This window comes from Crinia signifera, chromosome 2, assembly GCF_055691185.1.
Source record: "Crinia signifera chromosome 2, ASM5569118v1, whole genome shotgun sequence".
Lineage (NCBI taxonomy): Eukaryota > Metazoa > Chordata > Amphibia > Anura > Myobatrachidae > Crinia > Crinia signifera.
The window spans coordinates 154,299,577-154,327,337 of NC_139218.1; the positions used below are offsets into that span (position 1 = coordinate 154,299,577).

General features: G+C 42.1%; 1 protein-coding gene across 1 annotated transcript; it reads left to right on the forward strand.

Moving 5' to 3' along the window:
- The first annotated feature begins 633 nt into the window (after positions 1-633).
- LOC146058913 (colipase-like) lies at positions 634-27,688 on the forward strand. Its single transcript, XM_083171114.1, has 3 exons — positions 634-708; positions 16,606-16,728; positions 27,532-27,688. The coding sequence occupies exons 1-3, from the start codon at positions 640-642 to the stop codon at positions 27,661-27,663; spliced, it is 324 nt and encodes a 107-aa protein (XP_083027240.1). The 5' UTR covers positions 634-639; the 3' UTR covers positions 27,664-27,688.
- The last annotated feature ends 73 nt before the right edge of the window (positions 27,689-27,761 follow it).

Here is a 27,761-nt window from a genome sequence, read left to right on the forward strand (position 1 = left end):
CTCCCCCCCTGCACTGCCTGCACTAGAAATGTATACGTTACCGCCATAACATGCTACCTGTATAACATGCTATAACATTCATGGCCAGTGGCGGCACAGGCCAACAATGTATACATTACCACCTATTATTGATAAACATTGGTGGGCAGTGGTGGCAGTAATGTATACGTTACCGCCATAACATAATAAACATTGGTGCACAGTGCATTGGTAGTCTAGTACCAATTCAAATTATTTTTGGTTGTTTATTAGGCAAAACCAATGTGTGTAGCTTTAAATCATAAAATATATGCACAAGAGATGCAAATTTTGTTCCTCTCCTCTTAACTGAACCTAAGTGTGACAGATAAACACAATTTACTTTTTTTTTTCAGTTTAGGGCTGCAGTGAAAATATTCTGGTTATCAAGGCTGCTGTGATTCAAAAAAGTGTGAGAACCACTGACCTAGTTATCTGTTAGTTTACACCTGCAGCAATCACATATAAATATTTACTTTTCTTAAACAACCTAGCCTGTTAAATTGGATTGGTTTAAAGCTGTTTACATGCTCTATATAATAAGTTATATTTGTGAAACTTGGAGTAGAGCTTGGTGCAGTTCGGCTCATACCCGTAGCAATGGTATATTATAGGATTAAGATGATGCAGCTGTTTGTTACTCTGCTACTCTCTGTTGCAATAGTACAGTCTGGACTTATCTTTAATCTGGTAAGGTTAATTTTTCAATAGATATTTATATTTAAAACTGAATATATAAAATTATATAGATTATATTTAATTTGCAAAGATATATCTTCCATTAGGCTAAATACAGACTACATTTCCCAATATTTTCAATATAATGTGGTCTAACCCTATTTAATCATTTAGCTTTTTGGAGTTTGGCCCATTAGCAAACACCTACGTGGCTTCAGTTAGTTATCACCATCTTTCAATTACTGCATATTTTTTTTGAGAGGCATACTGCAGCATTAGAGTATTAATAATAGCAGTAAACACATATTTCATATTGCTAGATTATGCTGTGATATGGAATGTTAGTTTTTAGGTACCAAAGCTGTGATGTCATGGCAATTGGCATGATTATTATACAGGGGGAGCAGCCTGTGATGTCATGGCAATTGGCATGATTATTATACAAGGGGAGCAGCCTGTGGTGTCCTGTTTTTAATGCAAGTGAGCAGCCTGTGGTGTCCTGTTTTTTTAATACAAGTGAGCAGCCTGTGGTGTCCTGTTCTTTATGCAATAGAACAGCCTGTGGTGTCCTGTTTTTTATTTATGCAGGAGAATAGCCTGTGGTGTCCAGTTCTTTATTTATGCAGGGGAGCAGCCTGTGGTGTTCTGTTCTTTATTTATGGAGGAGAGCAGCCTGTGGTGTCCTGTTCTTTATTTATGCAGGAGAGCAGCCTGTGGTGTCCAGTTCTTTATTCATGCAGGAGAGCAGCCTGTGGTGTCCAGTTCTTTATTTATGCAAGGGAGCAGCCCATGCTGTCCTGTTTATTTATGCAAGGCAGCAGCCTGTGGTGTCCGGTTCTTTATTTATGCAGGAGAGCAGCCAGCGGTGTCCTCTTCTTTTTTTATGCAGGTGAGCAGCCCTGTGGCAGGGGGGAATTGCGACAACGGGAAGTCAGGCAAATTTTCAGTGTGCCGTCACGTGTCCCGCACCAAGCCAGGCTGATACATACAAAACCTCGGCTGCCACAATCGGAGCTTCTGCATTTGAGCAAAATCTCAGTTAACCTGGAGCCACATGACAATAATGTGCTAGGCCAGGGGGTAGTGTCACTAGCCCCCCTGCATCATAAATTAGGCTGGCTGCAGGAGACTGTCCGCGTGGCAACTGCCATAGGTGAGCAGCTCCGCCTCAATCAGCTACTCAGCTGTTTAAGGTGGCGGAGCTGACCAGCTTTGACAGTAAGAGCATCCAGAAGCATCCGCAGCGAGCTGTAAGCATGGCAGGGGGGTTGGAGTGGTGTGTGCAAAAGCCCTCCCCCAGCTACTGTGAGTTTGTGTGTGCCAGTGCCTGGCTTCCCCTGATCCTTGTGCGGGTAGCAGCCTGCGGTGTCCTGTTATTATGCAGGGGGAGCAGCTTGTGGTGTCCTGTTTTTATACAGGGGGAGAAGCCTGTGGTGTCGTTATATTTTTAACGAAAAACCTCCATTTTAATGATGTGCTGTTACTTATGGGCCAGTTCTCTGGACTTGCCCCCCAGGCTAAAAGTTGCCAGCCAGCCCCTGCATATTGGGATAGCTTATTTGCAGGAAACCCACTTGACAGCAAAAGAAATTATGAAGTTGAATATTATGGGGAGTAAAGTGTTGTATAATTTGAAGGCTAGGGGTGTGGCCATCTTGATTTCCTCCCATCTTCAATGCATCGTGAATTCAGTGATTAATGACGATGAAGGGAGATATGTTGTAGCTGATACTTGTATAAATAAGGCCAGATATACTGTATATTATGCAATGTTTATGCTCCTAATGTATACAGTGTGTTTCTTCCGTAAACTACTAGCTGTGCTTAGACCCTTCTCTTCATGCAATCTGTTAATGAATGGAGATTTTAATTTGGTGACTTTGAAATACATGGAAAGGAATCTACAAACTATATCACGGCCACAGCTACCAAGATGTGGTATAAAATGGTTATCTGAACAGCTAAAAGTATTAGATATATGGAGAGCATGTTATCCAGTAGAAAAAGAATATACCATATATACTTGAGTATAAGTCGACCCGAATATAAGCCGAGGCACCTAATTTTACAACAAAAAAACAGGGAAAACTTATTGACTCAAGCGGGACCCTCACTCGAGTATAAGCCGAGAAGGGCTTTTTTAGCATAAAAAATGTTCTGAAAAAGTAGGCTTATACTCGAGTATATATGGTACTTACTATTCAGGTGTTTATAAATATCTAGGATTGACTTTTTGTTATTTTCGGAATCTCTTTTTTCACGGCAGTGAAAACTGAGCCTTTAACTATATCAGATCATGCCTTGTATTGGCCAAAGTTGCCTTCCAACAAGATTGAGGCACCTATAGACAATGAAGATTCCCGACACATTTAGCTAATTCAATCATATTTAGAAAAAAAATGGAATCTTTCTGGGAAGATTTAAAAAAAACAACATACAACACGCTGGTGATAATCTCCATAATTATTGACAAACGGCAAAAGATGTCCTAAGAGGCTCACTGATTTCATAGGAAACACAAATTAAAAAACACAGACAGGTGTATATAATGCGGCCCAACAAAGACTTACATATACCTATAAAACTTTAAAATCTACACCAAATTCTCAAACTAAATTGGAATATTCTTTAGCCAAACAACAATTTGAAGATATCTTACAAACCATAGGAGATAGATACACTTTCCAGAAAGAATATTGCATTCATAAATGAGGAAATCGTTCAGGTCATATACTATCAAACCTTTTTAGAACCTCATACTCCTCAAACTTGATCCCAAATCTTGCTAGGAGAGACGGCACAAAAACTTCCAGTAGCGCACAAATAGTAGAAATCGTTAGAGAATTTTATGAACGTATTTATACAGAATCTTTTCAAACCTAGAAGCTAAGACCTCTTTCTTGGAAAAAATAGTCCTACCAAAGGTACCTCAAGAGCTCATTTCGAAAATTTGTACCCCAATAACAAGCATAGAAGTACAAACAGCTATTAAATTACTTAAGCTTAATAAAACACCAGACCCGGATGAGAGTTCTACAAATTCTATCTAGCCATATTGTAGGGAATTATATTATAGGGAATTTCGCAACTTTTTTTTTAAACTCTATTATATCAACACATCAAATACCACAATATTTAAATTCAGCTCTGACACAAGTATTACCTAAGTCAGGAAGAGATGCAACCCTGCCAGAATCATATCGACCAATATCACTATTAAATGTAGACTATAAACTATTTACAAAAATATTGGCTGACAGAATAAAAACATTATTACCAAACAGGTTTTATTATGGGAAGACACTCTACATGTAATATTATGAAAATAATAGCACCAATACAATGGTTAGAACAAACTCAAACTAACACCTCAAATATATTAATGGCCCTCGATGAGGAAAAAGCCTTTGATTTGCTTTCCTGGGACCATCTCTTGGAGACCCTGTCAAGATATGGCTTCCCATGAGAATTCCAGGAAAGACTCTATATAGTGCGTCATCTTCCCAAATCCTGTATAACTGATATCTCTCAGACCCTATTAAGATAGAGAGAGGCACCAACAGGGATGCCCTATGTCCCCTCTTCTATTTTCTCTAGCAATAGAACCGCCAGCTTTAGCCCTAAGATTTAACCCTAATTTTCAAGGTATTAAGATTGGCCCACACAAAGTCATTATTTGCAGATGATTTATTTCTTTTTATCACTAATCCGGAAGTATCTGTACCTTGTATATACAAAATATTAGATCAATTTGAAACCTTTGCAGGTTATTAGGTAAATCAAAATATATCTGAGATTTTATGTCTTGAGAAAACAGCATTACCCCCAAGGTTTCAACAAACATATACAAAATTCCGCTATTTAACATCCCCATTGAAATATTTGGGTGTTAAAATAACCATTATACATCTACAACTATGTCCCTATTATTAAAAAAATTACCAAACAATTAACAGATTGGGCTAACTTACCTTTATCTCTCTTAGGTCGAGCATTGGTATTAAAGAGTGTAATACTTCCTAAACTCTTATACCCAATCCAAATGATCCCTATAAGGATGTCCAAAAAAGATATCCTAATATGTAATAAAGCCTTTGCAAAAAATGTTATGGTTGGGGAAAATATTCAGAATCGCTTTGAATAAATTACATCTACAACGTGGCTAAGGGGCCTATCAATTCCAAATATAGAGATTTTCACGCTGGCCGTCTCTTTCGGATATTCGTCAGATTGGTTATTATGTAGATCTACATATTCAAATTTTGAGATTGAAGAAATCTTAGTAACACCGTATTAAGTGACTGTAATAAAAAGCTATTACCAATGAAGGTGAAATCGAATCTGCTATTTCTGCCTACTTATCTTTCCTGGATAAAGATCTATACATATTTGCAGTTCACACACCTCTTCCAAATACATAGCCATATGTGGCAACCCCCTTTTGCTCCCAGCCTTAGAAAATGCATAATTCAAAGACTGGTGTAGACAAGGCATTTTGGATATCAAAGATGTTTTTTATCTGGGTGGGGTCTTTTTAACCTATCAAGCTCTAATGGAAAATTTTAACTTGGGAAATGCACAATTTTACATGTATTTACAATTTAGACACTATGCTCAAAACCTCACTCCCACTGTTTCTCATATAGATGAAGGCAAGAAGGTAACGACCCTTTTGAAGTCAATTTAGTCTAATCCATACAAGACAAAATATCTTTACTGGGACCTTCTGAAACTATGGTCTACACTTTGCTTCACCAACCATATTTCCACAATTAGAGAAAGATATGAAACGTAACCAGCACCAGGCTCAAAGAGCTGGGGCTGGTTTTAAAAAGTCAGCGGAGCCCTATGTCAATTGTTCCCTGATTTCCCTGGTTTCGGCCGTGAGGGGGGACCCACAAGCCATTTATTTTTTTTCTGCACACTGCAGCCTGCACGGATCCGACTGATCCGTACAGACTGCCTATACGAATTCGTATTAGAGGCCCTATATATATACACTAATGAATACACCTTTGGGAATTACAAAGCAGTCGCATTTGACTGCTTTGTAAATTAGCCCCCGGAACACGAATTTGCATACGGCTAAAACAGCCATAAGCATTTGTATTCATTTGTATTAAGAATACAAATACGAACAATTGTATTTGTATTCTTAGTAAATTTCCACCTAAGGGTCTGATTCTGATCCTAACAATAATAGTCATGATTGCAAAAAAAAGTGATTCTGAGAAATTGGACCTCCAAAAAAAGCCCCCATCTTGGAGACTGTGAGACTCCTATTGATGAAAACAATGTATTTTGAAAAACAATCCATATTATTAGAAGTGGAAAAGGGCGGCTTGCGGTTTTACAAAAATGGGGGTACTTTATGGATACTCTGGACTAGCAATTGCAACATCAAATCTTACCACCATTTGATAAAACACATTGGTGTCTTGATAAATTGCCAGGAAATGTTTTATGCTGTTCTTAGATGAATTACTGTTAGCTGTTTCCATTAAGTACTAGATTAAGTCCTACAGTAGTTGAAGATATAAACTAACCCATCCCTCAATGTACTTTCCTTATGTGTCTGTGTCTGTTAAGCTGTTGTACATAAAATGAGATATTATATTATTCTTTATAGTTATTGCCAAGAACAAATGGTAGATCAAAATGTTTATATTGTTCTAAAGACAATCTATGAATTTACTATCTCTCACAGCTGTTCTGAAAGATATGAATTGATAAGTGATAAGTGATTAAGCCTGATAAGTGGTCTTTAACCCCTTCCTGACAGAGCCAGTTTTTGCGTTCCTGACAGCCCTTTTTTTCAAATCTGACATGTATCACTTAAGTGGGGATAACTTTTTTTTGCTTTTACTTATCCCAGTGATTTTGAGATTGTTTTTTCGTGACACATTGTACTTCAAATTAGTGGTAAATTTGGGTCGATACAGTCTGTGTTTTTTTGTGAAAAATACCAAAATGTCGTAAAAAAATGGAAAATTTAGCAATTTGCAAAATGTTAAATTTTCTGCTTGTGAGACAAATAATCATACCACTCAAAATAGTTAATAACTAACATAGACCATATGTCTACTTTATGTTTCCATCATTATTTCAACTTCCTTTTAATTTTTTTTGGACACTAGGAGGCTTACAATATGAATAGCAAATTCTCAAATTTTCAAGAAAATTTCAAACACTGATTTTTTTAGGGACCAGTTCAGTTCTGATGTGACTTTGAGGGACTTGTATGTGAGACACCCCCATAAATGATACCATTTCAAAAACTGCACCCCTCACAGTATTCAAAACAGCATTTTGGAAGTTTGTTAACCCTTTAGGTGTTTCACAGGAATTAAAACAAAGTGTAGGTGAAATTTCAAAATTTCATTTTTTTTGCAGATTTGCAATTTTAATACATTTTTCTAAGGAACACAGTACATTTTACTAGAGAAATGTGACTAAAAATTGATTCCCCCAATTCTTTTGTTTTCATAAATATCCTATATGTGGCCCTAGTGTGCACGTTGACCAAACCACAGGCTTCATAATAGAAGGAGCACCTACTTGATTTTGGAGCCTCCTTTTTATGAGATTATTTTTTAGGCACCATGTAGGTTTCTAGGCACCATAAGATGCTAAAAGTTAGGAACCCCCCCCCACAAGTGACCCCATTTTGCAAACTACACCCCTCAGGGAATTCATCTAGGGGTATAGTGTACATTTCAAACCCCCAGGGGTTTCACCAATTGTGGTACAACTGGGCAGTGAAAATGAAAAATTAAATTTTTTACACAAAAATGCAGTTCTGGCTCAAAATTTTTCATTTTCAGAAGGTATGAAGGAGAAAAAGCACCCCAAAATCTGTGCCCCAATTTCTCCCGAGTACGGCAATGCCTCACATGTGACCAAAAAATACCATTTGGGTGCATGGCAGGACTCAGAAAGGAAGGAGTGATTTTTGGATTTTGCAGCTCAGATTCTGGTGGAATGTTGGTGGGTGCTATGTTGCATTAGCAAGACCCCCCAAGCACCAATACAGTGGAACCCCCCCACAAGTGACCCCATTTTGCAAACTACACCCCTCAGGGAATTCATCTAGGGGTATAGTGTACATTTCAAACCCCCAGGGGTTTCACCAATTTTGATACAACTGGGCAGTGAAAATGAAAAATTACATTTTTTTACACAAAAATGCAGTTCTGGCTCAAAATTTTTCATTTTCATAAGGTATGAAGGAGAAAAAGCACCCCAAAATCTGTGCCCCAATTTCTCCCGAGTATGGCAATGCCTCATATGTGACCAAAAAATACCAGTTGGGTGCATGGCAGGACTCAGAAGGGAAGGAGTGATTTTTGGTGGTGGAATGTTGGTGGGTGCTATGTCGCATTAGCAAGACCCCCAAAGCACCAATACAGTGGAACCCCCCCACAAGTGACCCCATTTTGCAAACTACACCCCTCAGGGAATTCATCTAGGGGTATAGTGTACATTTCAAACCCCCAGGGGTTTCACCAATTTTGATACAACTGGGCAGTGAAAATGAAAAATTACATTTTTTTACACAAAAATGCAGTTCTGGCTCAAAATTTTTCATTTTCATAAGGTATGAAGGAGAAAAAGCACCCCAAAATCTGTGCCCCAATTTCTCCCGAGTACGGCAATGCCTCACATGTGACCAAAAAATACCATTTGGGTGCATGGCAGGACTCAGAAGGGAAGGAGTGATTTTTGGATTTTGCAGCTCAGATTCTGGTGGAATTTTGGTGGGTGCTATGTCGCATTAGCAAGACCCCCCAAGCACCAATACAGTGGAACCCCCCCACAAGTGACCCCATTTTGCAAACTACACCCCTCAGGGAATTCATCTAGGGGTATAGTGTACATTTCAAACCCCCAGGGGTTTCACCAATTTTGATACAACTGGGCTGTGCAAATGCAAAATTACATTTTTTACACAAAAATGCAGTTCTGGCTCAAAATTTTTCATTTTCACAAGGAATGAAGGAGACAAAGCACCCCAAAATCTGTGCCCCAATTTCTCCCGAGTACAGCAATGCCTCACATGTGACCAAAAAATACCATTTGGGTGCATGGCAGGACTCAGAAAGGAAGGAGTGATTTTGGGATTTTGCAGCTCAGATTCTGGTGGAATGTTGGTGGGTGCTATGTTGCATTAGCAAGACCCCCCAAGCACCAATACAGTGGAACCCCCCCACAAGTGACCCCATTTTGCAAACTACACCCCTCAGGAAATTCATCTAGGGGTATAGTGTACATTTCAAACCCCCAGGGGTTTCACCAATTTTGATACAACTGGGCAGTGAAAATGAAAAATTACATTTTTTAACACGAAAATGCAGTTCTGGCTCAAAATTTTTCATTTTCATAAGGTATGAAGGAGAAAAAGCACCCCAAAATCTGTGCCCCAATTTCTCCCGAGTATGGCAATGCCTCATATGTGACCAAAAAATACCAGTTGGGTGCATGGCAGGACTCAGAAGGGAAGGAGTGATTTTTGGTGGTGGAATGTTGGTGGGTGCTATGTCGCATTAGCAAGACCCCCAAAGCACCAATACAGTGGAACCCCCCCACAAGTGACCCCATTTTGCAAACTACACCCCTCAGGGAATTCATCTAGGGGTATAGTGTACATTTCAAACCCCCAGGGGTTTCACCAATTTTGATACAACTGGGCAGTGAAAATGAAAAATTACATTTTTTTACACAAAAATGCAGTTCTGGCTCAAAATTTTTCATTTTCATAAGGTATGAAGGAGAAAAAGCACCCCAAAATCTGTGCCCCAATTTCTCCCGAGTACGGCAATGCCTCACATGTGACCACAAAATACCATTTGGGTGCATGGCAGGACTCAGAAGGGAAGGAGTGATTTTTGGATTTTGCAGCTCAGATTCTGGTGGAATTTTGGTGGGTGCTATGTCGCATTAGCAAGACCCCCCAAGCACCAATACAGTGGAACCCCCCACAAGTGACCCCATTTTGCAAACTACACCCCTCAGGGAATTCATCTAGGGGTATAGTGTACATTTCAAACCCCCAGGGGTTTCACCAATTTTGATACAACTGGGCTGTGCAAATGCAAAATTACATTTTTTACACAAAAATGCAGTTCTGGCTCAAAATTTTTCATTTTCACAAGGAATGAAGGAGACAAAGCACCCCAAAATCTGTGCCCCAATTTCTCCCGAGTACGGCAATGCCTCACATGTGACCAAAAAATACCATTTGGGTGCATGGCAGGACTCAGAAAGGAAGGAGTGATTTTGGGATTTTGCAGCTCAGATTCTGGTGGAATGTTGGTGGGTGCTATGTTGCATTAGCAAGACCCCCCAAGCACCAATGCAGTGGAACCCCCCCACAAGTGACCCCATTTTGCAAACTACACCCCTCAGGGAATTCATCTAGGGGTATAGTGTACATTTCAAACCCCCAGGGGTTTCACCAATTTTGATACAACTGGGCAGTAAAAATGAAAAATTACATTTTTTTACACAAAAATGCAGTTCTGGCTCAAAATTTTTCATTTTCAGAAGGTATGAAGGAGAAAAAGCACCCCAAAATCTGTGCCCCAATTTCTCCCGAGTACGGCAATGCCTCATGTGTGACCAAAAAGTGGCAGGACTCAGAAGGGAAGGAGTGATATTTGGATTTTGCAGCACAAATTCTGGTGGAATGTTGGTGGGTGCTATGTCGCATTAGCAAGACCCCCAAAGCACCAATACAGTGGAACCCCCCCACAAATGACCCCATTTTGCAAAATACACCCCTCAGGGAAATCATCTAGGGGTATAGTGTACATTTCAAACCCCCAGGGGTTTCACCAATTTTGATACAACTGGGCAGTGAAAATGAAAAATTACATTTTTTTACACAAAAATGCAGTTCTGGCTCAAAATTTTTCATTTTCAGAAGGTATGAAGGAGAAAAAGCACCCCAAAATCTGTGCCCCAATTTCTCCCGAGTACGGCAATGCCTCACATGTGACCGAAAAATACCAGTTGGGTGCATGGCAGGACTCAGAAGGGAAGGAGTGATTTTTGGATTTTGCGGCTCAGATTCTGGTGGAATGAATGGTGGGTGCTATGTGGCATTAGCAAGACCCCCGAAGCACGGTGAAATTATGAACCTAATAATCCATAGATGTGTGGTATATTTTAAAACACTCCTTTATACATAGGCCGGGTTTGTCGGGGCAAGTGTCACACTGGAAAATAGTTTGCTTTCTTATTCCCTTTTTATAGCAAACTTTGCACCTTTTTTGTGTCCTGCCCTTTTTTCCAGTGGAGGGGATTTCATCAGGAAAATGCTGCCCTGGTACAATACGGGGGCCAGTACTAGAAGTACTGGGGCCCTCTGCCTGCTGGTTCCCAAATATTAGGCCCTTTATGACTTCCTCTTGAAAGTGCATAAATGTCCCCCTCTGGCCGGTAGAACGGAATAGCACGTAAGCGTTATACAGTGCCATCTGGATGATATACACGGCCAGCTTCTTGTACCAGATTTTTGTTTTCCGCAGGGCACTGTACGGCTTCAGTACCTGATCTGAAAGATCCACTCCGCCCATGTACTTATTGTAATCCAGGATACAATTAGGTTTGGAGGTGTGGGTACTGGTACCTCGTACAGGGACGGAGGTGGTACTGTCTCCGTGAATTGTTGTCAGTATAAGGACATCCCTCTTGTCCTTATATTTGACCAACAACATATTTTCGGTGCATATTCCCCTGCTTTCACCCCTTCTCATTACTTGGGCAATGTGCGTTTTTGGGAGGCCTCTTTGGTTCTTGCGCACAGTACCGCAAGCTGCTGTACCTCTTGAACCAAGGGCCTTAAACAGGGGGATGCTGGTGTAAAAGTTATTCACATAGAGGTGATAACCTTTATCCAGGAAGGGGTGCACTAAATCCCAGACAATTTTTCCACTAACACCTACGAGGGAGGGGGGGCATTCTGGCGGTTCAATTCTTGAATCCTTCCCTTCATATACCCTAAACCTGTGGGTGTACCCTGAGGTGCTTTCACACAGCTTATACATTTTTATGCCATACCTTGCCCTCTTACTGGGAAGGTACTGGCGGAATTTAACCCTTCCTTTAAAATGTATAAGGGACTCGTCAATACAAATACATTTTTCAGGGATGTACATCTCTGCAAATTTGGCACTGAAATGATCAATGACCGGCCTGACTTTGAATAGCCGGTCAAAGGTGGGATCATCTCTGGGAGGGCACTGTGCATTATCGTTGTAATGCAAAAATTTAAGGATCGTCTCAAATCGAGCCCGGGGCATGGCCATACGGTAAAATGGGGTGCTGTACAGAACATCTGTACTCCAATATTGCCTAATTTCTGGCTTTTTTACTATGCCCATATGAAACACCAGACCCCAAAACGTCATCATCTCTACTGCATCTACAGGGGTCCACCTAGCAAATGATGACGTGGGGTTTTGAGCAATAAACTGCTGGGCATATAAATTAGTTTGGTCCACCATTAAATTTATAAAATCATCAGAGAAAAATAATTTGAAAAAGTCAATTTCTCTGAGACCTGTGGAATCAAATTGGATTCCTGGCATGGCCAAAAACTCAGGAACCTGGGGCTCAAAATTGTCTGGTGGTGGGGTCCATACGAGATCAATTATTGGGGGGGTCTCAGCTGCTCTACGGGGGCGTCTTTGAGGGGGTCCCTCATCACCAGAGGAGGAAGAGGAGCTTAAGACAAATCCTTCAAATTCCCCGCTTGCATCACTGGCTGTGTCAGAGTCAGAGGCAAGCATGGCATATGCCTCCTCCGCTGAATACATTCTTCTGGATGACTGGGATGACATTTGGGATGACATTTGGGATGCCATTTTTATTTTTGTGTTACTGGTAGTGAAATGTTTCAACACGTGTATAGTGTAGGGGGGGGGTACAAACTTTATTTCAACCCGGGGGGTATGTAGTGTGTAGTGTGTATGTAGTGCAGAAAAAAAAAAAATACTTTATACAGGAATTTGATCCCAATAAAAAAAAAAAAAAATTGAAGGGGTTAAAAAAAAAAAAAAAAAGGTCCTGCGCCAAAAATTGAGCACAGATGTTGGTCAGTAACGTCCGTCACTGAACAGCGCTCAAAGGCAACAGGAATTTGATCAAAAAAAAAAAAAATAGATCAACCCTGTGCCGAAAAAGCTGATCAGTGATGTACGTCACTGATCAGCGCACAGTGGCCACAGGACACCCACAAAATCACAGTGTGTGTAAAAAAAAAATTAAAAAAAGACCCCACAGCACTCTCAAAAAAAAAAAGGTGATCAGTGATGCGACACTGATTACCAGTGAGGGGCAGCAGGTGCACAACCTTTGGTGCAACTGACAGTGCAACTGGCAGCAACTGACCGGTATATATAAAAAAAAAAAACCCTGCGCCCCCAAAAAGTTGCTGATCAGCACAGATATACTGATCAGCACAAAAGGGGGGGTAGCAGACACAAAATATACACTCTCTATCACTCTCTGTCACTATCTCTCTCTATCTCTCACTATCTATCACTATCTATCACTATCTATCACTATCTATCACTATCTATCACTCTAGGACACTGCAGCAGCAGCACTGACAGTTATATGTATAAAAAAAAACCTGCACCCCCAAAAAGGGGGGGTAGCAGACACAAAATATACACTCTCTATCACTCTCTGTCACTATCTCTCTCTATCTCTCTATCTCTCACTATCTATCACTATCTATCACTCTATGACACTGCAGCAGCAGCAGCACTGACAGTTATATATATAAAAAAAAAACCTGCACCCCCAAAAAGGGGGGTAGCAGACACAAATCTCTCTATCTCTCTATCTCTCACTATCTATCACTATCTATCACTATCTATCACTATCTATCACTATCTATCACTCTATGACACTGCAGCAGCAGCAGCACTGACAGTTATTTATATATAAAAAAACCCTGCACCCCCAAAAAGGGGGGGTAGCAGACACAAAATATAGCTCTCTCTGTCACTATCTCTCTATCTCTCTCTATCTCTCTATCTCTCTATCACACTGCAGCAGCAGCAGGAAGTCCCAAGAAGTCAGATCCAGGAAGCGTCCAGCACGCTACAAGCAGTGATCAGGTGATCAGGTAAGGTATTTGCAAAGATCAGGTAAGTATTAGCAAGGATCAGGTCAGTATCACGGCAGATAGGCACGGTGACCGCTCTGCACGCTATTCCAGACCGGAATGGCGTCTGCAGCGCAGTCACCGTTAGTTTAAATGTCGCGCCTTGGCTGTGATTGGCTGTCGGTCCGACGGACCAATCACAGCCTTGGGGGCAGGTGGGGTGAGGGTGGGGTGAGGTGTCATCGTCACCGATGACCCCCTCATGCCCCCTGACGCCCGGCGGTGATTGACACCTGTGTTACCGAGCGTCTGATTCGCTGGTAACACAGGAAAACGCTGTGAATGGCTGTTCACACTGAACAGCCAATCACAGCGATCGCCGACGGGGGGGGCGGCATCGCAGCCCCCCCTGGGCATGCAGGGACATGTCTGCTGTCAGGGACAGCAGACATCGTCCCTCTGTCACTGCGTCTCTAGACGCAGTGACAGTTTAAAGTCATGACGTACATTTATGCCATGTGTCGGGAAGTACATCCCGGCCATGACGTAAATGTACGTCAAATGTCGGGAAGGGGTTAAAACACATCTGAATGTATGACTAGTTATAAAATGGATGAAAAGCGACAATTTATAGCTAACTATACTGAATAATTTCTCTTTTTTCTTGTTTTCCCCTTCTTTTTCCTGTAAAAGATATTTTGTTATGTTTGTTAAAAAAATGCTGAATAAAAATTTATAAAACAAGAAAAAAAGTAATATGTGGGCTATCACCCGAAAACACACATTTTATGGGGATAGCCACCGATTTCAAGAATACCCTGGCTGTAACTAGAAGGGGACTGTAGAGATATCTGTTGCAATATCGTTTTTGATCGCAAACAGCCCTCAAAGGATTCTATAAAGGTCTGTGAGATTTACCAAGCTAGCTCGGCCCCAAGTACCCTTTACCTGGTATTACCTAATGTGACCTATGGGCTACAGATCACACAATTTACCTCGGTAGTGGGCCCTACACACGGGCCAACATTCAGGCATTTTCTGAGCGATTGCCTGAAAACGCATGTAAATCGCTGTGTGTGCACAGCCATTTCAATGTGCAGCCCCACCAGTCTGAACTCAGGGGCGATTAATAACCTGCATGCAGCGCTGTGTACGGAGAGAGATCATGCATTCTGAGTTAGGGCCCGTACTTTCCATCTGTATATGTGTGATCTGTACATGTACAAAAACGTAGCGATTGCGTTAACAATCAAAAATGAGAAAATATAAATTATATAATTAATCAAGTTTAGAACCCAAGAATAAATATACCCCTGAATACCACCTAGCAGGAATAGTTTACTTGGAACAAGACATGGCTGCAATACAATCCAGGAGCACTACGGGACATACCGTATATGCCGGCGTATAAGATGACTTTTTTCCCCTGAAAAACATGCCTCCAAGTGGGAGGGTCGTCTTATACGCCGGGTACACTGGGATCAGGCCAGGATGCGCAGGGTTAATGGAGGGGAGCTGGGCATGGGGATCAGCTGTATGATCCCCACACCCACAGTACAGGTGCAGTGGGGATGGAAGCGGCGGCGAACGGAGCGGTGCTTTGAATCTGGCACCGCTGCGTCCGCCAATCCAAAGCGACGCTCGCGGCGGTTTGAATCTCCCACCATTTGGGAGCCAATCAGGGCTACCGAGTTGGGAGTCAATGGCAGGCGGCTGCAGCGAGCCGATCAGTGCTCGCTGTGCCATACTCGGCCCCGCCCCCGGCATCTGACGTCAGACGCCACCGGGAGGGCGAGGAAGGAAGTTTCGCGGCTGAGGAGCAAGGGGACACCGGAAGCCGCCGGAGGACGGCACATAAGACTGCAGCAGGGAGAAGAGCTCCTGCGCCTGCTAAAGAGACCAGAAGACGCCGGGATAAAGAAAGAAGATCTCCGGCGCCTTCTGCAGGAAGAAGAGAAGCGGCGCCGCCGCTGGCCAGGACAGGCCAGTGGCAGAAGAAAGATGGCTGCCAGATTCGGAGAGGCCAGCAGGGGTGGAAAGCAGAAGAGCTGACGAAGCTCCCCCCTGCGGCCTCTCCCAACAGCAGGTAGGCGGCCCCAGGCCACCTACCTCTCCCTAGACCACCAGGCGATCGGGCCCGTGGACATTTCATTGTTGGGCCCTCCTGGCCCTTTTGATATTTAGCTGGGCCCTCCTGGGGCCCTCCTATTGTTGGGGGGTCGTCTTATACACCCGGTCGTCTTCTACGCCGGCAAATACGGTATATGATATCAGACATATATGTGCCCATAGCAACATCACGTGTGAAATCTAATTCCCATCTTAGTAAATTTCCCCCAATGTGTGCTATGCGATATGGACTGTACGAACTGTGCCATTTGAACTGTGTTTGGGAAGCCTTGTACTACTGCAGTGGTGTTATTTGATTGTAACTACATTTTAATAGTATGTATACATTTTAATAGTATGTATACATTTTAATAGTATTTATACATTTTAATAGTATGCATGCAATGTAGTACAAAAATACCTGGATGCACATATTATTTTGCCTTGCAATATTGACTATGTGGGTGCGTGCATCGCATCACAAGGGAAAATAAACATTTGCGATTTGAACTAGATGCAATACAACTTGAGCTAAAAAGATTAAATCGCACACGCGATAATCTTACCATGTGTGGGTACAATTATCTCTTCTGATTTTGCATAATTATTTGTGATAAAAGTATCAGTATCTAGAAAAAGTTTTAGGAAATCACTGCTTATAATTTTCTATGTTTTGATTTTAGGATACTGGGGAATTATGCCTTCAAAGCGCTCAGTGCAAGAGCAGCTGTTGCCACAGGGACAGTGGCACGAGCCTTGCACGATGTGCCCCCAAAGCACCTGATAACCAGAAATGTTCACCGTTGGTAAGTATTTGGATAGAATGATGCCCACTGCTGGTCCTCAGGTTGTACAAAATATTATTGGTGTCCTGTTTCCACTTACAGGGACATAATAAATATGGAGAGCAGGTCTTCTATAGAATGCTGTACAAATTATAGATATTATGTGCACACAAACAATGTAACACTCCAGGATCACATGAATATGTGTTTATTGAACATCTCATTCCAGACAATGGGCATTAATATGAAATTTGACACCATTTTTGCCATGAAAGCATCCACTCTGCTGGTGTACATCCATTTCACTAGATTTTGGAACAAGGCTTTGAGGATTCAAATCCATTCAATCACAAAAAACTAGATCTATTAAGTACTAAATAGAGTGGTTTGCCATGGCACCTTTCTCCCCTGGCACACTTACGGGATTACTGCTTCATACATCTACCCACCGGTGTCGGGCAATAAGGTCAGGCACGCAGTCAGCTGCTCCAGGTCCTCATGGGTTTACAAGCCTTTATTATAGGTAACTTTCAGAATTGGTACTTTCCCTGCTTTAGATATAGTTTAACTCACTGTTGGAGGGCAATTTGCTTGATAATGCCACCACTAGGGCCAAGATAGTTGTCATTCCTAAACCAGATGGAGACCCACTAGATGGGTAATTAGAGGATGATATGTCTCCTACTGTAAATATGGATAGCAAATTATTTGCTAAGATCCTGGCCAACTGCTTACCAACCCTGCTGTTTTCCTTAATTCACAAGGACCAAGTAGCTTCTATCCCGAATAGACAGGCATAGAACAACACAAAGCATAACAACACTAACCATATCTATCACATTCAAGAAAGAGCTCTTTTGGCTCTGGTGGTGGCTCTCGTGCCCTTCTTGCAGCAAACCTTACAAAAATACAAAATTTGGCAAAAAGTATTACTTGCTAGGCAAGGTGGAGCATCTTAGTCAAACCAAGTTTTTAGAATTTGTGATTTTTTTTCCATAAAATTGCACATTTTACATTAAATCACTAATGTAAAAGGCTTAAAAAAATATTTATTGCACGTTTTTACCAAAATTCACACATATCAAATTGCATCCAGATGTTTTTACAATGAAAACTATAAAAATCGCAAATCTAATAGGGTACAATTTTTAATTGCCTACCAAACCTTACCAAAAATTGGCAGAATAATAGACCACGTTCTGGCTGGTGAGTTTGACAGAAGCATGCACAGATCACGGAGATCCATGCATGCCTCTGTCTGGAAAGGTGCTCAAATAGTTACAAATGTATACAAATGGCAAATGTATACAAATGGCAATCTTTTTGCATTACCAGCACCGGCTCTTTGAGCCAGTCCTGGTTGTAAAAATACAGGGGAGAATATTTCTGTATTTCCCCTGTATTTTAACAACCAGCAGGGGACAAAAGTTACAGAAGTCCCTCGTATTTGTAAAACCAGCACCAGGATCCACCAGTCAGTAAGGTAATGCCACAACTGGAGGACATTTTTATATAGATCCCACGGGGAAGAAATCTGCTTTCTAAATAGACGTGGAAACTTGCTGTTTGCTAAACCACAAAGAGGTTCCCTTCTGTTCATGAGGATCGTGACTTTTGCAGTTTGTTTTTTTTAACCCCTGGGATGCCTACATGGATCAGAAAAAAACAATCTACACAGGATTTAGGTGAGTTTTTTTTATCGCACAGGTACCCTGTGGATTCTATGACAAAAAAGGGGAAAAGGGAATTGGGAGTACTTCTGCACCGGTTTTATTTATTATCGTAATAGTTCCCCAATTGTAGTTGCTGTGTTTTAATTACAATCAGACCAGAAAAGGGGGTGCTGCCAAAGACAATGAATTGATACTGGAAGAAAAAGAAAGAGAAGATTGTCTTTTTGGCTGGCGCACTAAAGAGAGGAAAATTATCCTTGTTAAAAATTACCTTTTATTAGTTTTCAGTAAAAACCGTTTAAGTGAAATAGATACCACTTAATTAGTAAACAATTATCAATATGTTTTAAAAGATGCACGGGCTGAATGTGTTCTTTTGAGGGTAATTGTATAGTTACTATATGAGTGAACCAACAATCACTATTATGAGCACCAATTGTAATTCAAAAGGTTTTTTACAGCCGTTGTGTGATGAATAACTTATATTCAATGCCGCTTCTGTGTATATTGCTGTGTAAGTGAACTGACAATCACTCTTGTGAGCATAAATGATATAGGATGTCAATCACTTCGCCAGTCCAGTGATTGAGAAGATATTACTATATTTTATTATAGCATTTGTTTGGACACTTCTAAAAGATACTTCGTGTTTTATCTCAATGGTGAAAGTTTCTTTTATGAGGGCTGTGAGCCTTATTGAAGATTTGTTACACTGTTGTCCTTAATTAGGTAAAGAATAGGCTTTGTATCAGTAGTTTATCTCAGGAAATAGATGGTTTAATCGTTAGCTATCACAGTAACTGTATTGCTGATGTATAACAGCGTTAGTCCTTTGAGATTATATATTGCTGTTGCTCTATGTGCAGTATTTTCTGCGATTATTTAGGCAGTACTGAGTCTCATTGAAATGTGCATTAATGGGATATACTCTCTATATGGTATTTGTCGCATGGATATTTATATTGCACCTCGGTTTGGGTGTCATCATAGTCACGGTAGTTGTGTTTATTGTAGTACTACCTTGTAGACACTGATCACAGATATCCCTTTATAAGCATTTATTTGTTCTTAGGTATCCTTGACACATCGCCGCAAATCGCCTTTTTCTAATTCGCACTTTTCAGCCAAAATTCGATTATTTAATGTGATGCGCATTGGAGGCTGAAAAGTGCGAAGAGGGGCGATTTGCGGCGAAGTGGTGCGCTCTATTTAGTCCTGAAAATGTGCGATTTTCATGTCTGAAAATCGCACATTTGCAGGACAGCGCAAAGTGTAAAAAAAAAACCGAGCGCGGGGTCCCCCGCCCGAGTATAACCAGCCCCGGGCTCACTGAGCCGGTGCTGGTGACATAAAATCAGGGTCCCCGACAAATAGGGGTCCCCTTGATTTCATGAAACCAGCACCAGGCTCAAGGTCCGGCGCTGGTTCCCAAAATATGGGGGACAAAGTGACTAGGGGTCCCCCGTATTTTAAGAACCAGCACCGGACACAACCAGCCAGCAGGGTAATGCCACAGCCGGGGGAAACTTATTATATAAGCTCCCGCGGCCAAAGCATTAACCCCCTGGCTGGTCAGCATGGGCAGGGGTCCTGGGGAAGTGGGGACCCCCCCAATGAAGGGGTCCCCCCCCTCCAGGACTTACCAGCCCATGCTGATAGTCCGGGGCTGTCCCCGATGCCCCTGGGCGGTGGGCATCGGGCTGATGGCTTGTGTAAAAAAAGAAGTCAAACTATTGTTTTATACTGGCGAACTATGAGTCCCAGCAAGCCTACCCCGCATGCTGGGACTTGGAGAACCACAAGTCCCAGCATGCGGGGCATTAAAGGGCCCGCTGGCACTTGTAGTTCAGCAGTACAAAAAATAGATAACAAAATCACACTGACACACTGTAAAATAATAGTTTAATACACACAAAACACACACACACTGATACTTACCTACCTTGAGCACGTAGGTCGGTCCCTGGGTCCTGGGTCCGTCCTCCGGGGCTCCAGGGCAGAAGAGTCCGGTTCCCGGGCCTTGGTCCTGGTTCCGGGGCTGGTCCTGGGGTTCCGGGGCTCCTGGGCTGCAGAATCCGGGGTCCGGGATCCGAGGTAGTCCCCAGGGGTACCTAAGGAAGCAAATCCAACTCACCTGGTCCCCGGCGACGACCTCGGAATCCTCTCCGGTGACAGCGCTGCTCCAATCTGGTATCCGGCTCGCAGGACTTTGACAGGCGCTGAGATGTTTCCTCCTCGGCATCTCTGCACAGAATGATTTCTTGGCCAATCAGGAGCCGAGAAAGTCGGCTCCTGATTGGCCAGAAATTATTCTGAATACAGACGCCGAGGAAGTAACATCTCAGCGCATCTAGAGCAGAGATGTTTCCTCCTCGGCGTCTCTAGTTAGAATGATTTCTGGCCAATCAGGAGCCGACTTTCTCGGCTCCTGATTGGCCAAGAAATCATTCTGTGCAGAGACGCCGAGGAGGAAACATCTCAGCGCCTGTCAAAGTCCTGCGAGCCGGATACCAGATTGGAGCAGCGCTGTCACCGGAGAGGATTCCGAGGTCGTCGCCGGGGACCAGGTGAGTTGGATTTGCTTCCTTAGGTACCCCTGGGGACTACCTCGGATCCCGGACCCCGGATTCTGCAGCCCAGGAGCCCCGGAACCCCAGGACCAGCCCCGGAACCAGGACCAAGGCCCCGGAACCGGACTCTTCTGCCCTGGAGCCCCGGAGGACGGACCCAGGACCCAGGGACCGACCTACGGGCTCAAGGTAGGTAAGTATCAGTGTGTGTGTGTTTTGTGTGTATTAAACTTTTATTTTACAGTGTGTCAGTGTGATTTTGTTAACTATTTTTTGTACTGCTGAACTACAAGTGCCAGCGGGCCCTTTAATGCCCCGCATGCTGGGACTTGTGGTTCTCCAAGTCCCAGCATGCGGGGTAGGCTTGCTGGGACTCATAGTTCGCCAGTATAAAACAATAGTTTGACTTCTTTTTTTACACAAGCCATCAGCCCGATGCCCACCGCCCAGGGGCATCGGGGACAGCCCCGGACTATCAGCATGGGCTGGTAAGTCCTGGAGGGGGGGGACCCCTTCATTGGGGGGGTCCCCACTTCTCCAGGACCCCTGCCCATGCTGACCAGCCAGGGGGTTAATGCTTTGGCCGCGGGAGCTTATATAATAAGTTTCCCCCGGCTGTGGCATTACCCTGCTGGCTGGTTGTGTCCGGTGCTGGTTCTTAAAATACGGGGGACCCCTAGTTACTTTGTCCCCCGTATTTTGGGAACCAGCGCCGGACCTTGAGCCTGGTGCTGGTTTCATGAAATCAAGGGGACCCCTATTTGTCGGGGACCCTGATTTTATGTCACCAGCACCGGCTCAGTGAGCCCGGGGCTGGTTATACTCGGGCGGGGGACCCCGCGCTCGTTTTTTTTTTTATTTTAACCCTTTATTTTATTTTTTACAGCAGAACCCTGCACAGAACATTGCGATCTGTGCAGGGTTCTGGCTAATTTGCCAAACAGACCCTGGTCTGAAATAAGTGCGATAATTAGGCACCTAAAAAATGCGATATGCAAATGTGCATTGCATTAAATAAGCGACTTGTATACTTTTCTATACGAAAACATCTGGATGCGATAAAAATGCGAATTAATCTCGCAATTTTTATCAGCATACCTTAACGCACATAATATGCGATTTCAGTCCCTTAGCGCATCCCATTAAATTAACGATTTAATGGGAAAATGCGATATCGCCATTTTGTGGTCTAATTACCGCAAAAAACGAAAATCGCATCCCATAGAATGTCACCCAATGTGTTAAAAAACTGAGGTCTGTTATCTATGTTGTTACCAGTGTTCCCACTATATAGATAGAATGTGACAGTAATATTGCGGATTGTGATACACGTAATACCCACAGCATAGGAGAACAGTTATGCTCAGACCCTGTCGTTTTATTAATTGCTAAGAAAAGACAGCTCATGTGATAGAAACTGCAGCCACCTCCACTCTGTAATGAAAACCACATTTATATAATAAAAAGCGGCATTACTGAGTCTGCAGACATTCTTGTATGAGGGTTTCAGAAATAAATATATAAAGTTTATTATAAACTATACTTATGAGCACCGTATAAATTCACTTATGAGCACAAATTTATCAGCCTCTTTTTCCTGTATGTGAAACAAGTTACGTGTATAGATGGAATACAAAACACAGCAATTATACATACAACTTCCCAAGCCGCTCACGGGGAAAAAACTACACATACAGTGAGCGAGATGAATATATAAATAAAGCTTGAATGATTCCATACAATGTCTTATATTGCATGATTGCAGGTGTAGGCACACACCCAAATGTGAATAAGAAATTGGATTCACACTAAAACAAACAAAGCTGCGTGTATAAGTTGTTTGGACACAAAAGCACAACGATTACACATACAGTTTCCTAAAGTTGCCCTGCGAGCAAAATGAATATATAAATAAAGCTTGAACGACTTAATACAAGCAATCGCACAATATCCTATATTGTATGATCGCAGGTGTGGGCACACACCCAAATGTGAATAAGTGAATTGGATCCACACTTAAACAGACAAAATTAGAAGATATTAATCCAGTCATCTGCAAATACTAGTTTGGACACAGGACAAAATGTTGAAAGAATAACCCCGAATTAATTTACGGCATTTCATCAACTAAACATTGGCAAGTTATCAGTAAATAGCGGCTTAAAAAGTTGCACAACAATTGGTATAAGATCCATTATATATCTCAGGATATTTGCAACATAGTAAATGCATATACAGAGTAATTAACATTAATCTGTACAAGAGATGGAGACACCACAATAGGAATACAGTAACCATCTCGTGCTTTGGGAATATGTCCATGGATATAATTTAAATGCACATGTAAAATTAGTGCTACGGTGACAGACAACCACCCATATATAAGTTATTAGAACCTTGTACATACAAAGAGTAGCACCACAATAGGAATACAGCTACCATTATGTCAAGGATACCTAAGAACAAATAAATGCTTATAAAGGGATAGAGTATCTGTGATCAGTGTCTACAAGGTAGTACTACAATAAACACAACTACCGTGACTATGATGACACCCAAGCCGAGGTGCAATATAAATATCCATGCGACAAATACCATATAGAGAGTATATCCCATTAATGCACATTTCAATGAGACTCAGCACTGCCTAAATAATCGCAGAAAATACTGCACATAGAGCAACAGCAATATATAATCTCAAAGGACTAACGCTGTTATACATCAGCAATACAGTTACTGTGATAGCTAACGATTAAACCATCTATTTCCTGAGATAAACTACTGATACAAAGCCTATTCTTTACCTAATTAAGGACAACAGTGTAACAAATCTTCAATAAGGCTCACAGCCCTCATAAAATATACTTTCACCATTGAGATAAAACACGAAGTATCTTTTAGAAGTGTCCAAACAAATGCTATAATAAAATATAGTAACATCTTCTCAATCACTGGACTGGCGAAGTGATTGACATCCTATATCATTTATGCTCACAAGAGTGATTGTCAGTTCACTTACACAGCAATATACACAGAAGCGGCATTGAATATAAGTTATTCATCACACAACGGCTGTAAAAAACCTTTTGAATTACAATTGGTGCTCATAATAGTGATTGTTGGTTCACTCATATAGGCCCTTATTCTGATCTGTGCGGATTTTTCCGCATGCGGTCGGACCGCCGATGGTTTCCGACTGCGCATGTGCAGAGGTCACTCTGCGCATGTGCAGGCGGTTTCTCCGTACCTATTCTTTAGACGCCGCACAGGGGGCGGAGAGGGGCGTGAGGGGCTACTTAGCCTCATTACCCTATGCATACGCCCCGCGTTTCATGGGCGTTCCCATGCAAACGCAGGGCGTATGCATGGTAATGAAGCCGTGACGCATGTGTAGGGGGCGGGCATCTGACATCGCCGGATGTCAGCTGCCCGCCCCCATACATGATTTCATACGGACAAGTGTCTGTGTGGTCTAGGGTGGTGGGCGCTGGTGGAGCGTGCGGCCCTGCATTCGATGTTCGGCGACCATCGAATGCAGGGGCTGCTCCCAAGATGGAGGAGGCGTATCCCCGTCCACTTTCATGCGGACCGCCACATATCCGCGTACGGACGGAGGTGGCGATCCGTATGGAAGGCGGGGATTCGCCTGCACGGTCCTGGCCGCATATTCTGATCTGGCCGCACAGATCAGAATAAGGGCCATAGTAACTATACAATTACCCTCAAAAGAACACATTCAGCCCGTGCATCGTTTAAAACATATTGATAATTGTTTACTAATTAAGTGGTATCTATTTCACTTAAACGGTTTTTACTGAAAACTAATAAAAGGTAATTTTTAACAAGGATAATTTTCCTCTCTTTAGTGCGCCAGCCAAAAAGACAATCTTCTCTTTCTTTTTCACCCTGTGGATTCTACATGGACAAGTGGGCCAAGCCCACGTGTTAAGATAGGTAAGTGACAAGAAGGGAAACAACCCCAAACTACTTTTGCGCCTTCACCTTAAAACATGTGTATATGAAAAATGATTTGCTTATCTTTCAATCTGCTCTGAAATGCAGTTAACACTCCATGCTCCAGAAAACTCCAGTATCAACCATGTAAAGGAAGCATATAACAGCATCCACAGCATAATACAGTTTTTTTTAATACATACAATATAAAACAGATGTAGGGAAAGGAACCCTTAAAATTCTGCAGTAAAATGATCACTAAAATGGCAAATTACCAAATTCCATTGAGAACTATGTCATTAAACACGTTCTCAAATAGGCATAAATGTAGACAAGTGTAGAGATGCACATCAGATGTTTAACAGAGGGGGTGGCTTGTAATTACCAAGTAGCGTGGAGAACTAGATCGTTTAGTTCTCAAACAGGCATTTAGGCATACAGGCACAAACGTCAGTCCCGGGTCTCCTGCAGCAAAGATCCCAGTCTGACTTCTCCCATCTCCGAGTGATGGGGTGACCTCCACACAGTCTCAGCTGAGACTGAGATAAGCAAATCATTTTTCATATACACATGTTTTAATGTGAAGGCGCAAAAGTAGTTTGGGGTTGTTTCCCTTCTTGTCACTATTGTTCAAATCACAGAGATTTTTGTGGGATAACCTCCATAACTACCCCTGAGCTACACTTGCCGACTTCGTCTAAGTGCGCACCATCTGTGAACTCAATTTCTAATTGCACATAAAATAGGTAAGTATCTATATAAAAGTGTCCCCTGGCTATGGCATTACCTTACTAACTGGGTATTCATAATAGCGCTCAATCTGGAAATGTATAAGTGTATTTACGCGTCCAGGGATTATGGAGCAAATGGAAGGGTACATTCACATTCACTTCAAACTTCTTTGGAAGATCTCATATACAAAAAATCAAACAGAAAATATACTCATAGTGTAGTACTGTTAAAAAAAGTTCTTAATGAGTTAAATCCAAAGCAGTAGTGTCTCTTCTGGCATGGGGTTTTGATGTTGATCCTTATGGTGTCACCCTTTGTGATGAAGCCAAAGGGTGCTTACAGAAAGCTTACATTCACTATATGAAAACCAAACATAGGGCCTTATTTTGGTTCATTCTTTCTGGCAAAATCCTTCTTAGATGGACAAAACCATGTGCACTGCAGGGGGGGGCAGATGTAACATGTGCAGAGAGAATTAGATTTGGGTGAGTAATTTTGTTTCTGTGCAGGGAAAATACTGACTGCTTTATTTTTACACTGCAATATAGATCTCACTTTGAAGTAAAACCCCACCCAAATCTAATTCTCTCTGCACATGTTACATCTGCCCCACCTGCAGTGCACATGGTTTTGCCCATCTAAGAAGGATTTTGTCAGAAAGAATGAACCAAAATAAGGCCCATAGAAAGGTATCTTTTTGTATGCTCACATGAATGCTTACATCATCCTGGTGGTGTATCCTCCCGTAAAAGGTTTCTTTGATGTTGAACTGAAGGACCAAGTACCAAGTGAATATTTAAAAAGTAGGTATTTTACTGTAAACAAATATATAAAATATATATAAAGGAGCGTTTACAACAAGATGGAAAAAAACTTGTGGACACTATAATTCAACTCATCACATATAGTTCCACTAGGGTTATAGATACTGCATCCTGGGTTTAAAATACCAATGCGTTTTGACAATGCAATGTTTTTTTTCATGGTGTAACATACAGGTCTGCCTGGTACTACTTTTATACCTAAAGTGAGACCTCTCTTTAGGGGGAGTGGTCTCTAATCACAGTAATGAACTAGATAACACAATTTCCATACATTTAAAACTTCTGAGACATAAGGTATTAACCCCTTCAGTGGCAATCCCGAGAATTTTCCGGGCTGTGCCTCAGTGCCCAGTCTGGCAAGCCCGGAAAATTCTCGGGATTGCCACTGTTTTCAGCCGGGCAGCGCTGCTGAGTTCAATCACTGAACTCAGGCAGCTTCAGCGCTGCCCGGCTCCCTCCCCACTGCAGTGCCTCTGGCTCCCTCCTCCTCCCCTCCGGGTTTTGTATAAAAGTCCCCGGCGCCGGCTTATGACAAGCCGGCTGCCGGGGACAGGGACGCGGTGCTGGGGTCACAGGTCCAGCCAGCCGCTGATTGACAGTGCAGCGGCGCTGCCCGGACCCAGGGAGGCAGTGGTGTTTTTTTTAAGGGAGCGCTCCCCATAAAAAACTCACCCAGTGGGGAGTGCTCCCAAAAAAAAAAACACCACTGAAGGGGTTAACACATTATCCACATTTGGAACAAAACAAGCTGTATTATGTGCCAATATATAAATAATAGTCTATAACATAGCCTAATTAGTAATTAGGTCCTCTTCTGTCCATATGGACTACACACACTGGAGAAATTGACAGTAGACACTGGGCACGCATAGCAGTTCTTTACTGGTGCTTGTACTGTATGTTGTGGCTGCAGCTATAGTAAAAGTGTATTACTGTATATACTAATGTGATTTGAGCTGCTGGAGGAGCTTGGCCAACAACTCTGCATTTGCTTTGCTGTATAAAATGTTAAAATGTAATAGATTATTAGTTTGGTATATTTCAATAACATTATTGCATATTTCTCTTTAGCATCTTTACGGAGTCTACTATTACTGCCCATGTGAAATGGGTTTGACTTGTGAAGTGGACAGATCTATTATTGGGACCATTACAAACACAGATTTTGGATATTGCAAGGACCCAAATAAGAAAGCAACATAAACTTTATCCTTTCCTATTACCGTTGTGGAAATATATGCTTGTATTTGTAAATATTCTTTAAAAATACTACCAATTCACTCTAAAGCATATCTGTGCCA